Source organism: Balaenoptera ricei, chromosome 16, assembly GCF_028023285.1.
Source record: "Balaenoptera ricei isolate mBalRic1 chromosome 16, mBalRic1.hap2, whole genome shotgun sequence".
Classification (NCBI taxonomy): Eukaryota; Metazoa; Chordata; class Mammalia; order Artiodactyla; family Balaenopteridae; genus Balaenoptera; species Balaenoptera ricei.
Window position 1 is genome coordinate 2,655,095 of NC_082654.1, and position 16,435 is coordinate 2,671,529.

Genomic DNA, 16,435 nt, shown 5'->3' on the forward strand with positions numbered 1-16,435 from the left:
CCCCAGCCCCTCATTGGCTCCCTTGGGACACGTGGGCGAAGAGGGCGTGGTCGCGGCGGCGTGGGCCGGCAGCGGCACCTTGCAGCCTGTGGGGATGAGAGGTTGGGCGGACTCGGGCCTGGGCCCGTATGGACCCCCTGGCGCTGGGCCGGTGGCGACGGCGGAGGCCAGAGGAGCTGCAGGTTCTGGGGGACGCGGTGAGTCCCCCGGGGCCTGGGACTTAGGAACGGGAAGGCGGCGGCTCTCAGCGGGCCCCCACTGGGCCTCGAGTCTCCTGGCGCCCTGCCTGGGAGGAGGCCCGGCGGGAGCGGGGCACGCTCACTTGCTGGGGCGGAGCGTAGTGGGCGGGGCCGCCCCTCAGGCCGCGCCTGCGCAGAGATGCGAACCCGGGCGCTCAGGAGCAGTGGAGACGTAGGGTCCCTCAGATGTGCGCGGGACTCCCTGCAAGGTCTCGATGTCTAGGTCAGGGGGGTGTCCCGCGTTCTGCACGCCGCTGTTCCTAAGTCACGCCTCCACGTGCAGGCGCTGGGCTGGGTGTGGTATGGGTGCCGGGTGAGTAGACACGCCAGTCCTTTGCTGTGAGAGCAGGGTAAGAGGTGATCAGTAAGGGGGGGTCCAGGGCCTAATCAAGCTGGGGTGGGTGAGTCTGTGTGAGGCTTGAAGGGGAAACAGTGTGGGTAGGAAGCGCGTAGGCTTTTAGGGAACTGGAAGAAGTCCTGTGGGATTGGAGCAGGAGGGCAGGGCCTCTGAGCTGCGCTCTTGTCTAACACCTCTGCCTGCGAATTGCTGTTTCTCACTTCATCTCGTTTATTTCCTTCTAAGAGCAGCAAGGATCTGCCACCATACCGAGCTTCTTAATTGTTTGTCTGCTTCTTCTGGACCTACGGGCTCCATAAGCACGGGGTGTGCCTTCTGAGTTAATGCAGGCAACGTTTTTCTCAAATGTTTTGCACAGCATAGCAGGAGTGACGAGCTTTCTACTCTGCAGCATGTTTCCTCACCACCCACTGCCTGACCACGAGCCAGTATCACTTATGTTCTGTCACAGTGGCGCCCCACTCCCTTGTGCCATATTACAGGGCATAGGTTAAGCTTCTGTAACAGAGGGACTTCAAACCACATTGGCTCAAACCGGATGGAAGTTTGATTCTCCCGTACATTACAGTATGGAGGTGAGCCCAGGGCCATGGAACACAGAGCCGCTAAATATAAGTATGGGACTGGTGATACCCAGATCAAAGACATCGAGGGACCCAGTTTCCTTTTGTCCGTGGCTTCACCACTCCCTGGGTGTTGTCCTCCAGACAGTGGGAAGTAAATAGTGGAGTGACACGATCATCCTGACATTTAAAGAGCTAACTCTTTCCACAGAGCAGCTCTGTGGGAAATGAAAGGGATAGTGGTCCGAGGGGAGGCCAGGAATAAATAGATCGTGAGAGGCGACAGAGGTTCAGACAGAGGGGAGTGAGATGGTGGCAGTACACAGACTTGGCTGTGTAATTTGGAGGAAGAACAGTCAGGTCTTGCTGGTGGAGTGGATGTGGAAGGAAACATCAAGGGAGGAGTCCAGGTGACTCCCAGCGTTGTGACTTGGACACCCGGATATGCAGTGGTGCTGTCATTGAGGAAAGATTGACGTGTGACCGCAGGAGAAGATGAGGAATTCCTGTTAAGCCACACTGAGTTGTGTGTCTTAGAGACATTTAGCAGAGGTGTGGCAGATACTGCCAGTCCTTGAGTGGCTACCACGTGGGTTATCAGTTTCACCACAACCCGTTATTATACCCGTATTACCAATGAGGAAACTCGGGTACAGAGAGGATAATCAACTGGCCTAAGGGTACACAGCTAGCAAGTGGTGGCAGTAGGTCTTAAACCCCACTGTCTGCCTCCGGAGCCTGTGTTTTTTTTTTGTTTGTTTTTTTAAAAAATTTTATTTATTATTTATTTTTGGCTGTGTTGGGTCTTCGTTTCTGTGCGAGGGCTTTCTCTAGTTGCGGCAAGCGGGGGCCACTCTTCATCGCGATGCGCAGTACTCTCACTATTGCGGCCTCTCTTGTTGCGGAGCACAGGCTCCAGACGCGCAGGCTCAGTAGTTGTGGCTCACGGGCCTAGTTGCTCCGCGGCATGTGGGATCTTCCCAGACCAGGGCTCGAACCCGTGTCCCCTGCATTGGCAGGCAGATTCTCAACCACTGCGCCACCAGGGAAGCCCCGGAGCCTGTGTTCTTAACCACTGGGCTATACAGCTTCCCATGGGGGGCTTGTGGAACTAAAACATGAGACTTCAAAACAAAGTCCTAAATTGGCCGTAAAATGATGAAAAGCGTGATGCCATGGGCTGTCAGGGATGGGGAGCCGGAGGTCACTATTGATGAGAGAGAACAGGAAAGGCTTAATGGAAGAAACCTTGAGTGATCTTTCAGGTTGGAATTGCTGAAATTAAATTCCCAGGTTGAGGCTACAACACTTCCTGATTGTGACCAAAGAAGGATGAGGTGGTATCTTATTGCTGTGGTGTATATTACCTCCTAATTTGATGAAGTTTTTGTTTATGTTGTATTGTGTCCCAGTCTTTGATCTAATAATCCAGACTGAGTTCAATTAAGTAGCCAAGTTCTTGTCCCAAGTTTTCCATTCTCTCTCACACACAAACCCCCCTTCAGAATTTGGTTACTCAGGAAGTGCAGCTCCTTTCCTACCTCTGTGACAGCCTAGTGGCCCTACACCCTGTGCGTTAAAACCAGCTGTGGAGTTAGGAGCTACAGCCACCAGGACCCATCTCTGGAATGAGTGAGTCTCATGAACCAGAGTCAGGTGCCTCTCCTATAATCTTTTATTTATTTATTTATTTATTTATATTTATTTATTTATTTATTTTTGGCTGTGTTGGGTCTTCGTTTCTGTGCGAGGGCTTTCTCTAGTTGCGGCAAGTGAGGGCCACTCTTCATCGCGGTGCGTGGGCCTCTCATTATCGTGGCCTCTCTTGTTGCGGAGCACAGGCTCCAGACGCGCAGGCTCAGTAGTTGTGGCTCACGGGCCCAGTTGCTCTGCGGCATGTGGGATCTTCCCAGACCAGGGCTCGAACCCATGTCCCCTGCATTGGCAGGCGGATTCTCAACCACTGCACCACCAGGGAAGCCCTCTCCTGTAATCTTGTTAGTGTCCTGATCATGGTAAGGTTAGCTAATGTGGTAACACGTGTAGCAGTTAAATATCAGTAGTGTTTATCATTTCCGTTGGGTAGCTGTTTTTTGAGCATCTGTTGTGTATCAGGAACTGTTCTAGGCTCTGGAAGAAGAGACGTGAGGTTCTTGCTTAGGTTGACCCTGTGACTCGGGGCGTCCAGTGCCTGGCTCCTTTCAGTCCCTGCCCACCACACTCACCATTCCTTTAAGAATAGAAGTTTCTGCCTAGAACACCTGAAGATTCATGTCTTCTCAGCCTTTCATCTCCCTGAAGACTCTCCTTCCAAAAAAGCTCTGTGAAGAGCGAGTTCTCTAGGCAGAGCCTACCTGAGATGCCTGGGCTCACGTCGAATTGATATTTTTTTCTGGTTTCATCTGAGTTGATCCAAGATCCCTTTTTCCAGCTTTTGATTCCTAGGGATAAGTGGCCATTTCCTGTGTTGTAATTTCTTTCCATTCTTTGTCTATGTCCTTTAGAAATGAAATAGGAGGATACATTAATTCATTGGCTATTACAGGGGTTTTTGCCTATCATTTTTCTTTCTTTTTATTTATTTTTTAACATTATTGGGGTATAACAAACTACAAGTATTTAAAGTGTACAATTTGGCTTTTTGGCTGTTATAAATCATGCTTTTATGAACATTCATGTTCAAGTTTTTGTATGGACATATTTTCATTTCTCTTGGGTATATACCTAGTGGTGGAATTTCTGGGTCATATGGTAACTCTCTAACCATTTGATTAACTGCTAAATTGTTTTCCAAAGTGGCTGCTGCATTTTACATTCCCACCGGCAGTGTATGAGGGTTTCAGGTTCTCTGCATCATCACCAACACTTAATCTGCTTTCTAAATTGTAACCATTCTAAGTGGATGTGAAGTAATACCTCTTTGTAGTTTTGATTTGCATTTTCTTGATAACTAATGATGTTGAGCATCTTTTCATGTGCTTCTTTGGCTATTTGTATATCTTCTTTGGAGAAATGTCTGTCAGATCCTTTGCCCATTTTTAAATTGGGTTGTTGTCTTTTGATTATTAAGTTGTAATAGTTCTTTGTATATTTTAATACCAGTCCCTTATTGGATACATGATTTTCAAAGTTATTCTCCTATTTCCTACCCCTGTTTTTTCCCTATAAGTCATAGTTTTAGCTTTTACATTTAGATCTACATTCCATTTCAAGTTAATTTTTATATATGGTGTGGGGTAAGGTTCCAACTTCATTCTTTTGCCTGTAAGTATTAAGCTGTCCAAGCACCATTTGTTGAAAAGACCATTCTTTCCCCCCATTTAGTTGTCTTGGCACCTTTGCTGAAAACCAGTCCACTGTAAATGTGAGGTTTTTTTCCTGGATTCCCAGTTCTGTTCCATTGATCAGTATGTCTGTCCTTAAATCAGTACCATACTGTATTGATTACTGTAGCTTTATAGTAAGTTTTGAAACCTGGAAGTGAGAGCCCCCCAACTTTGTTCTTTTTCACCATTGTTTTTGCTATTCTGGGTTCCTTGAATTTCCATAGGAATTTTAGGATCAGCTTGTCAATTTCTGCAGTCAGCTGGAATTCTGATAGGGATTGTATTGAATCTATAGATTAATTTGAGGAATATTGCCATCTTAACAATATTAAGTCTCTGATCTGTGTACATGTGATGTCTTTCTAAGTTTCATTGATTTTTCTCTATTGCTTTTCTATTTACTGTGTCAATAATTTTCACTCTCATCTTCTTTATTTCCCTTTTTCTTCTCATGTTGGGTTCACTGGTTCTTTTGTTTCTTGTGACTGAAGGTGGATTCTGAGGTCGCTGTGTGGAGGCCTTTCATGTTTTCTAATCTAGGCACCAAGTGCTGTACATTTCTTCTTTAGTGCATGTTATGTTTTGTTTTTTATTTTTTCAGTTCAAAATGCTTTAGAATTTTCCAATTGATTTTTTCTTTGATGCATTTATTATTCAGAAGTGTGTTATTTAGTTTCCAAATATTTGGGGATTTTCTAGAGATCTTTGTTACTGCTTTCTAGTTTAATTCCACTGTGGTCCAAGAACATACTTGGTGTGACTTGAATCCTTTGAAGTTTACTGACCCTTTTTTCTTTTTCTAAAATTTACTTTAATTTAATTTGAAAATTTTATTGTACTAAGAATGCTTGACATGAGATCTGTCCTCTTAACAAATCATAGGTGTACAATCAGTTATTGTTGACTGTAGGTACAGTGTTGTACAGCAGGTCTCTGCTGATGAATAACTCTCCATTTCCTCTGCTCCACAGCCCCTGGTAGTTAGCATTCCAGTCTTCGTTTTGTGAATTTGACCATTTTATATACCTCGTATAAATGGAATCATGCAGTACTCGTCTTTCGTTATCTTGCGTATTTTGCTTAGCATAATGTCCTCAATACCCCTCCATGTTGTTGCATATTGCGAAATTTCCTTCTTTTTAAGGGCTGAATGGTATTCATTATTTGAATATACCACATTTTCTCTATCCATTCATTTGAAATGGACATTTAGGTTGTTTCTACATCTTGGCCATTGTGCATAGTGCTGCAGTGAACATGGACGTGCTAAATATCTCTTTGAGATGTTGATTTCAATTCTTTTTGATAAATGTCCAGAAGTAGGGTTGCCAGATCATATGGTATTTTTAATTTTTTTGAGGAACCTCCATACTGTTTTTCCTATGAGATGACTTCTTTTATGACTCAAAATATGGTTAGTCTTGGAAAATGTGTATTCTGCTGTTGAATGAAGTGTTCTGTAAGTGTCAGTTAAGTCAAGTTGGTTGATAGTTTGGTGCATATCTTCTGTATCCTTAACAATTTTTTTCATGTCCTATAATATTTTTAATGTTCTAACAGTTTTTGTGAGATGGTATTGAAACCTCTGAATATAATTGTAGATTTGTCTTTTCTCTTTGCACTTCTATAAGTTTTTGTTTCATGTACTGTGAAACTCTTATGTGCATATACATTTATGAATTGTATGTTGTCTTGATTAAATGACTCCTTTGTCATTATGAAATCACCTTTTATATCCCTGGTAACATTCTCCATTCTGAAATCTATTTTGTCTGATATTAGTGTAGCAATCTTAGCTTTCTTTGGATTAGTGTTAGCATTGTATATCTTATTTCACCTTTTTACTTTTAATCTATTTGTGTCTTTGTATTAAAGTGAGTTTCTTTAGACAGTCTATAATTGGGGTTTTTTTGTTATTCAGTCTGACAATCTCTGCCTTTTCATGAGAGTATTTAGTCTATTTACTTTTAATGTGACTGTTGATATAATTAGATTAAAGTCTATCATCTTGCTTTTTGTTTTTTATTTGTTTTATTTACTTCTCCTTTTTGGTTTAGTAAGATTTTTCTATGATTTCATGTTATTTCCTTTGTTGACTTATTAGCTGTAACTTTGTTTTTTGCTTTATGATTTAGAATGTGCATCTTCAAATTGTACAGTCTGTCATCAGGTGGTACCATACCACTGTACATGTAAGAATCTTACAATATACACTTCCATCCCTCTCCTCTCTGCTTTTGTGCTCTTGTTGTCCTACAGTTTACCTTGATATATGCTGTAAACCATATTATATTATTACTATTTCTGCTTAAACAGTCAGTCATCTTTTAAAGCAGTTTCAGTAACAATCGCAAAAACTTACTGTTTGCCCACAGAGTTACCATTTCCAGTGCACTTCATCCTTTTGTGTAGATTCATATTTCCATCTGGTTTTATATTTTGGTTTTCTTCCTGAGGGAATTCCTTTAACATTTCTTATAGGACAAACCTACTGGTGATAAAAATTTTGACCTTTTGTATGTCTTTATTTCACCCTCATATTTGAAAGATATTTCTACCACATACGGAATTCTAAGTTGGTAGTTTCTTCTTTCAGTACTTTAAAGATGTTGCTCTGCTGTCTTCCTAATTGTTTGTTTCTAATGAGAAATTTGCCGTCATCCCATCTCTGTTCCTCAGAATGTAATATCTTTGGTCTTTGGGTCCTTTTAGTTTTCTCTTTATCAGTGGCTTCGAGCAATTTGCCCATGATGTTCTTTGGTATAATTGTCTCCATGTTTTTGTGTGTTTGGGGTTATTGAAATTCTTGGATCTATGGGTTTATAGTTTTCCTCAAACTTGGGACATTTTCAGCCATTATATCTTCAAATATTTTTTTCTGTTTCCCCTCTCTTCTCTCTTACTGGGACTCCAATTATACATCATTTAAGCTTCTTGAGGTTATACCACTGATGCTCTGTTCATTTTTTTAAATCTCTTTTCTTTATTTTCAGATAGTTTCTATTGCTGTGCCTTCAAGTTCACTAACCTTTTTTTCTGCAGTGTCTAATCTGCTGTTGATTACATCCATTACTTTTTTTTTTTTAATCTCAGACATTGTAGATTTCAACTTATAACGTTTGATTTGGATTTAAAAGATCTTCCATATCTCTGTGTAGCATTCCAAACATATAGAATACAGACAAAATAACTTTCTAAATGTCCTTCTCTGCTAATTCTTACATCTGTGTCAGTTTGGGGCCAGCTTTGATAGGTTGTTCTCTTCACTGTGCATCATATTTTTCTGCTTCTTTGCTGGTCAGATATTGTGAATTTTACCATATGGGGTGCTGGATATTTTTAGATTCCTATAAACATGCTTGAACTTTGTTCTGGGTCACAGATAAGTTACTTGGAAAAAGTTTGAGCCTTTGGATCATGCTTTTAAGATTTGTTAGGTGAGACCAGAATAGGGCTTGGTCTAGGGCTAATAATTCCCTACTCCTGAAGCAAGATCTGTGTACTCTGCCCTCTGCGTCATGAGTCATGAGGTTTTCCAGGTTTGGTGGCAGGGTCAGACAGTATTCCCAGCCATGTCTGAGCACCAGGCACCACTGTTTCTAATCCTTCCGTGTGGCTCTTTTCCTGCCCTTGGGTACTTTCTTTACACATGTATGCTGGTCAGCACTCAGCTGTATGTGTGTGGATCATCCTGTTTCTCCCTCTAGGCCACTGTCTTTTCTCCAGGGCTCTGTCCTGTGAGCCCCCAACATGCTCAGCAACGTGTTATGAACTCAGGGAATCCCCCAGGCTCTGCCTCGGTTCCCCTTGCCAGGCCGCAGCCTGGAAACTCAAGGCAGTGAGGGAGGGCAGGTATAGGGCTCAGCCCGTTTGTGTCCCTCTCTCAGGGGTCACTGTTCTTTGTTACTTGTTGGTCAGTGCCTTGAAATCTGTTGTTTCATTTATTTTGTCCATTTTTTGGTTGTTTTCATGCAGGAGGGTGAATCTGGTCCCTGTTGCTCCATTTTGGCCTGAAGAGCTACTTGCATTATTGATTCAAAGCTTATAGAAAGAAGTTGCAACACACACACATATACTCAGTAAAGTTAAGTTTGAGGCACTCCTTAAACAGTGCAAGAATGTCAATTGTGAATGCTTTCTATCTGTTTTGACTTAGAATATTTTAAAGTTTGTGTAGGTTGTGCACTGCAGCAGCAAAGTCACTGCTGGCTAAAACCGCTAACAATGTGAATGTTTTCTGCACAGAATTTAGCTTGTCAGCCCTGGTGTGACTTTATTTAGCTGTGCTGTGTGGGTTCTTCTGCAGGTTGGAAGGTGTTCAGGTGCACATTCTGTTGGCAGACATGTTTTTCCTTCTGGGTACACCTGCACACAGGTCATGTCTTCAGTCCAGGGATGAGCAAGCTTGAGCTTTGTGAGAGGGCAGGTAATTTTGAGTTGCAATCTGGAATGTTTTTGATGTAGCTGTTGAAATTTAGATGTGAGTAAATTGTAAAATTCCAATCTGCCATTTTCACCAATTCTTGGTATTATGAATAGCTGCCCCTAAATTAGAGGACTGAGGATATTTTATATCCACTCTTTCTCTGGATAACTTTTAGATCTACCTTTGCTAACACTTGAAAAATTTTCCAGTAAAGCTAGTAGTCCTTGTAGGCAAAACCACTTAGACATATTGACGGCTTTAACTCCATCCAAGTTATCCTATGGGGTTGAACTTACAAAGTGAGAAAATTCCGAGTTAAATTTGCTTGTTTCGTCCTGTAGGATGTAGGTTTTATAGCTCATCTGCTGAATGAGATCCCCACTGTGAAAATCTAATGAACAGGGACTTCCCTGGTGGCGCAGTGGTTAAGAATCTGCCTGCCAATGCAGGGGACATGGGTTTGAGCCCTGGTCCGGGAAGATCCCACATGCCACGGAGCAACTAAGCCCGTGTGCCCCAACTACTAAGCCTGTGCTCTAGAGCCCATGAGCCACAACTACTGAGCCCACGTGCCACAACTACTGAGTCCCACGTGCCTAGAGCCCATGCTCTGCAACAAGAAAAGCCACTGCAATGAGAAGCCCGCACACTGCAACGAAGAATAGACCCCGCTCACCGCAACTAGAGAAAGCCCACGTGCAGCAACGAAGGCCCAACCCAGCCAAAAATAAATTAAAAAACAAAACAGAACAAAAAATCCTAATGAATAGTAGCTGATGATGTGGACCCCTGACAAAGCCCTTTTGTTTTGCCTTTCTGTGGCCACTCTTTTCATTCTGAATAATTGTAACCCACTCCTCAAGAAACAAGTTATTTATTTCTCTCACCTGTCTTTTAGTTTAGAGATCATCTGTTGAGCTACTTCGTATTGTCTGGTCTACTTAGTTTAATTGTATTCAGCTATCCTCCCATCTTGAGAAAGGAAATTTATCAATCATAATTCACCTTCAGTTATAACTCTAATACAGATCTCATACTGCCAGCTACACATAGCCTCAATCATTTCTAGTTTTCAGCAGATTTCTTTGTACATGACACAGAAAAGTCAGAATGAGGTTAGGTCAGTCAGGAGGTAGTTTTCCATGGTTTGGGCCCTTTTAGGTGTCTGTTGTGTTCAGCAGTGACCCATGGAGGACCATGACCTGGTGTCTGCTTCTCTAAATGCCAGGTGCCCAGAACCAAGCGAGGCACCCAGTAGGTGTTCAGGACCTACTCTGTGACTGCTTAATGTGGAAGAGCGTGTGTGTGTGTGTGTGTTTAACTGCAAAGAAATGAAGGGAGGATTACATTGATGCATAAAATTGTTGATATTTTCAAAGTATCATTTATTTAGGGAAAATTATAAATCAACTGAGTGCAGTGTGCCCCTTCAGGACCATGCCCGTGGCCCATGACTTCTTGGATTTCCCTTTTCCGCTTATCATCAAGACCACATTGATTAGTGTTTTTAAAAGTGTACAATGAAGTGATTTTTCGTCAATTTAGTTATGCAACCATCACCACCCAGTTTTAGACTGTTTGCTTCACCTCAGAAAGAACTCTTGTGCCTGTTTGCAGTCACTCCCGTTCCCACACCCAGGTCCAGTCAAGTGCTGATCTACTTTCTGTTTCTCTAGATTTGCCTTTTCTGGACATTTCATGTAAACAGAATCATACAGTGTGTGGTTTTGCAGCTGACTTCTTTCACTTTCATAATGTTTTTTGAGGTTCATCCATGATGAAGCATGTATTAGTAGCTTGTTTTTTTATTGCTAAATAATATTCCATTGTATAGATATACCACATTTTGTTTATTTATTCATCAGCAGATGGACATTGGGGCTGTTTTTCCTTTTTGGCTATTATGCATAGTGCTGAGAACTCAGAAGGGTCACATAGAGATCATTGTGTGGACATAACTTTTCATTTCTGCTAGATAGATGTCCCTGACTGGAATGGCTGGTTCCAATGGTAAATTTATGTTTAACTTCCTAGAAACTGCCAAACTGTTTCCCAAAGTGGCAGTAGCATTTTGCACCTCCACTGGCATCCTGTGAGTGTTCTGGTTTGTCCACATCCTCATGGTGTCTGTCGTTTTGATTATAGTTATCCTTGTAGGTGTGAAGTTAGGTATTCACAGCAATATAAATTTGCATTTCCCTAACGACGAACGATGTTGAAGATCTTTTTATGTGTTTATTAATCATTTATATCTTTCTTGGTGGATTGTCTATTCAGGCTTTTTGCCCATTAAAAAAATAGCTTTATTTATGTATAATTTTAAATGGGTTCCCGGACCCAGTTCCAATGTGTGTGTGTGTGTTGGGGGAGAGGCTTGCCCACAGCAGTTCTTGGACACCAGTAGGATGTCCAAGGATTCAGCTCAATCCTGACACTAACTACCCAGGGACAGCATCAGATCCCACAGGTAAAGGGCTCAGTCCCCCAAGGCTGCCCTGCACTTCAGATGCCCGTCGAAAGCTCAGGTTGTTACCAACTGGCTATAAATCAGAGCTTCCCACGACCCCCTCCTTAGATTCAATTAACGTCCTAAAACAGCTCACAGAACTCAGGAAGCCCGTTTACTCACTGGATTACCGATTTATTTTAAAAGGACATTGAAGGATACGAATCAACAGCCAGATGGAGAAACACATAGGACGAGTTCCTGAACAAAGGAGGTTCTGTCTTCCTGGAGCTTGGGGCCTGGCACACTGGTTGTGGAAGCGTCTGGTTGCCCATCCTGGAAGCTCTCCGAACCCCCTCCTCTGGGTTTTGTGGCGGCTTTGCTATGTACGCATGACTGAACACTGCCGCTGCCCCTCTCCCCTCCCCGGAAATCGGGGGGCGGGACTGAAAGTTCCATCCATCTAGTTTTCTACCTTGTTCCTCAGGCAGCAAGTCCCCCCACTCCCCAGGGGCTTTTCAAAAGTCACTTCATTAGCATAAACCCAGTCGAGGTGGAAAGGGGCTTGTTATGAATAACGAGACACCCACTTCACCTTTATGGCTGTGAAGTGGTTTCAGGAACTGAGGACTAGAGACCACATGTTATGACAGAGAACACTCACATTGCTCTAATCGCTTGGGAAATTCCAAGGGTTTTGGGAGCTGTGATCCAGGAACCACGGGCAAAGACCAGATATATCTGAAAAATACATTTTGGTCACCTGAATGACCATATATATATTTCTTATAAATCACAATATCGCAAATTTATATACTGTTAAGTCCACTCTGTTAAAGTGCATGGATCCGTGGTTTTAGTGTACGTACAGGGTTGTGTAGACATCATCATAATCTAAGTTCAGAACATTTTTGTCACCCCAAAAGAAACCTGGTACTCATTAGCAGCTACCCCTCCCCCAGCTCTGTCTCTTGATTTGCCTGCTCTGGCCAATTCATATACATGGAATCACGCAATATTTGGTCTCTTGTGACTGGCTTCTTTGACTTAACGTAATAATGTTTTTAAGGTTCATCCGTTTTGAAGCATATATCAGTATTTTATTCCATCTTGTTTCTAAATAATATTACATTGTATGGATAATACCACGTTCTATTTAACCATTTCTGTTGATGGACATTCAGGTTGTTTGCACTTTTGGGATTTTATAAGTAATGCTGCTGTGAACATTCATGACCGAGTTTTTGTGTGGACATATGTTTTCATCTCTCTTGGGTGGGTACCTAGCTGTGGAATTGCTGGGTTGTCAGCTAACTCTGCGCTTAACATTTTGAGGAATCACCAAACTGCTTTGTAAAGCAGCTGCACCATTTAAATTCCCACTAGCAACAAATGAGTGTCCCATTTTCTCCACATCCTTGCCAACACTTGTTTGGATTATAACCATTCTAAGTGGGTGGGAAGTGGTATCCCATTGCGGTTTTGATTTGCTTTTTTCTAATGACTAATGATGTTGAACATCTTTTCATGTACTTATTGACCATATGTATATCTTTGTTGGCAGAATTACTATTCAAATCCTTTGCCCGTTTAAAAGATTGTGTTGTCTTCTTGTTGAGTTGAAAGACTTCTTTATATAGTCTGGAGACAAGTCCTTTAACGTGTATATGGTATGTAAACAGTTTCTCCAAGAATGTGGCTTGTCTTTTTACTTTCTTAATGGTGTCTTTTGAAGCCCCAAAGTTTTCGATATTGATCAAATCCAGTTTATCAATTTGTTTCTTTTACGAGTCACGCTTTTGCTGTCATATCTAAAAAAATCTTTGCCTAACCAAAGATCACAGAGATTTTCTCCTATGTTCTCCTCTAAAAATTTAATACTTTTGGTTCTGACATTTAGCTCTCTGATCCATTTTGAGTTCATCTTTGTGTGTGGTGAATGATAGGGCCCTGTGTTCCTCTTTGTCCGTATGGATATAGAATTACACCAGCACCATTTCTTATGAAGACTCTTCTTTCTCCATTGAATAGTCTTGGCACTCTTGGCACAAAAGTTAGTCAACCATAAACGGAAGGGTTTATTCTGGACTCTCAATTCCATTCCATTGATCTGTTATGTGTATCCCTGTGCCATTACCACACTATCTTGATTACTATAGCTATAGCTATTACTATATTAAATTTTGAAATATTTTTCATACATTATTGTAAAGTTTTTAGTGTTGCTTTAGTGTATGTTTCAGTCTTGTCTCTCCAGTTAGAATGAATGCACACTGAGCCCCAGCTCTGCCATCTCAAATCACCAGGCAAGTTACCTGAGGTTTGTGGACTTCATAGAAATAAAATTCCCTATCCTTCCTGCGTCGCAGAATTTTTGTTTGTTATTGATGCACGGACTTCCCTGGTGGCGCAGTGGTTAAGAATCCGCCTGCCAATGCAGATAGAACCCTTCCCGGACCAGGGTTCTATCCCACCTGCGCGGAGCAACTAAGCCCGTGTGCCACAACTACTGAAGCCCATGCGCCTAGAGCCCGTGCTCCGCAACAAGAGAACCCACAACAATGAGAAGCCCGCGCAGCACAGCGACCCACTCGCTGCAACTAGAGAAAGCCCACACGCAGCAACGAAGACCCAAATGCAGCCAAAAAAACCCCAAAAAACAGAACACATGCAGAAACACTCCAAGCTGTAGTTTTTTATCATTGCAGGGACGGTTACCAGGCTCCACCTGCGGTGAGTAGATTTTTACAATTTAGGGCTATAGTGTCCTTGGTAAACCATGCAAGCAGAATTAATCCTCAGTCTAGAGTGTGCATTTGTCTTTTCACTGGAAGTAAGGAGTGGTTTTTCTTCACTCTCCTCCGCTGCCTTCCTCTAGGGAACCGGCTCTCAGTCCTGCCCGAGGCCTAACCTCGTTCATCTCCTCATCAGGAGATGATGCGTTCTCTTCGCCGAGCTAGACTTGGTCCAGAGCGTGGATGCAAGCCCGTGCCCGGTAAGGTGAGGAGTCTTCTGGAAAGGGCAGCTGAGGGAAGCGAAGCGCAGCATCTCGATGTTACGGTCCACGTGGCTGAAGGCCTGGGATGCCCTCACAACATGGGGGTGAGAGTAGGGACCCTAGCTTCTGGTGTTTTCTGTAGTTTGCTCTGTGCCGCAGAAAGCAGCCCCTCCCCAAGAGCACAAGGTCGTTTCCAAGTGTCACTGAGGGGAAATCTCTGCTTGACGGAAACACACTTTCTTTCTCAACGACAGTCTGTAGGCCTTATTAATCCTGTTCGTAAGCACTGACGGTTCTGTATCAGAGCTGATGGACGTCTGCATCAGCTATTCCAGCAAAAGTAAACTTTCTTTACTACGATAGAGTTAAAACTAACCTATAAAAAACTCAGCAAATTTTCTAATAACTAGAACTCAGTTAACCAGCATCACACATTTATAATACAAATGATCTCTAGAATAATCTCCATTAGTCAATAAAAATCCTTAAGATACCATTGAAATGAAAGTTGAGATTATTGTGTGTGTGTGTGTGTGTGTGTGTAGAGAATTACCTTTAATTGCATTACCAGCTTCTAATGATTTACACTGGCGTTCTAACTTAGAGTAAATATGCTTGACATATATTAGCATATGTATTATATATGCTTAACTTAAGGTTCTTAAGAGCGCGCCACTTTGCTGCTGCGCTGACTGAGGAGGATACACGCTGTGTTTCCGTCAGGGTTCAGGGAAATTGGCATCTTTATCCTCCACCTCCTTCTCGAGCACAGAGTTGAGAAATGGGTTTCCAGAGGTGGCCACAGGTCTGGCTTCAGTCCAGGGCAGAGCTGGCCCTCGACAGAGCCGGGCTGGGCGGTGCTCTGTGTGCTCCCTGTAGCTGGCTCACCCGCGTGTGCTCGGGCGCATCAGGAGAACAGCCCCCGTCCGGTTTCTACGAGCCAGGGCTGTGCACTCCGTTTCTGCCGGCTTGTGAAGCCTTTACCCCCACCTCCCGTTCACCCCACTCACCAAGCTCGCCGGGGCCCCATCACGTCCAGTAAAGGAAAGAGTCCCGGCAGCAAAGGCATGACCTGCCTTCTCAACGGAGGGGAGCTTGTCTTTCCCAGACCTGCCAGCTGTGTGTCCCGTTGTTGTGGGAACATGATACATCTTTTATGTTTTAATGTATGCATCTTATCAAGTGTCTTCTCTTACTCAACCATGTTCCTGTTTCAGCTCCTCTCTCGCGAGGTTGCTGTTCGGTAGATCTTCTCCAGTTATTAAGTAATGGGGTCTTTGTGTATACTCAGGATTTTAATTTTGTTTATACAGAGCAAGAGTCTTTTATTTGGGTGGTACATCTTCATCTGCCTTTACGAAGGCTGACAGAGCCTCTGTAGTAGGGAGTGGAAGAGAGCAAGCCATGCAGCACAGGCATCCCGGAGTTAAATGCCTCTGCAGCGTTCGTCTTCCTCTGGTCCAGGCCAATCCACGATAACTGGAATATTTCCCGAGTAAATGGTACAGATCAGTATCGTATCCGGCCAGCTTTCAGCAATCCACAGTAAATGGCAGAAAACATGAACAATTTAATCCACTCAGCTGGCTGAGGGCCACCAAGCAGGTGATCCCCACATTCCCTGGAGGAGCACAGCCCTTGCCGACCACCCCAGTGTCAGTGTGGCTCCCCCTTTCCCCTGTCCCGGGATTGGGGACCCAGCCCCGGCCACCTGAGTGCCGCGAGGAGTGTCAGCTTGTCGCCGGCTGTGGCCCCAGGTCTGCTGACTTACTGTGCCAGATGTTGCTAGACCCCAGAGAGGAAGAGTTTAGAGTGTAGCTCCAGAGTGTGTAGACTCCATCCAGAAAGTATGGCTTGCGGCCGCAGTCACCCACCCACGCCCCTTTGCTTTCCTTTTTGGCAAGCAGTGTTAGGAAGGAGCGAGGGAGACAATGATACTGCAGTTACCAGCCTGTGATGTTACTGACGGGAAAGTCGCAGCCTGTGTGTAAGATGGCACGGGCACACTTAGTATCTCCACTTCTTCCCTTTGCCCTGATGTTTATTCCGCCGTGCCGCCCAGCACGCGGTGTCCTGGTT

At 43.6% G+C, this 16,435-nt stretch overlaps 1 protein-coding gene across 4 annotated transcripts in view; it reads left to right on the forward strand.

The window, feature by feature from the left end:
- Positions 1-46: 46 nt before the first annotated feature.
- The window catches only part of C16H10orf143 (chromosome 16 C10orf143 homolog), a 107,334-nt gene continuing 90,945 nt past the window's right edge, over positions 47-16,435 (forward strand). For all 4 annotated transcript variants that reach the window (XR_009497883.1, XM_059899257.1, XM_059899259.1 and 1 more), the window contains exon 1: positions 47-197. Coding sequence is in view for 3 of the 4 variants with exons in the window: in XM_059899257.1 (XP_059755240.1) it covers positions 129-197 (69 nt within the window). In the remaining variant the exon portion in view is untranslated. The remainder of the gene's footprint in view (positions 198-16,435) is intronic.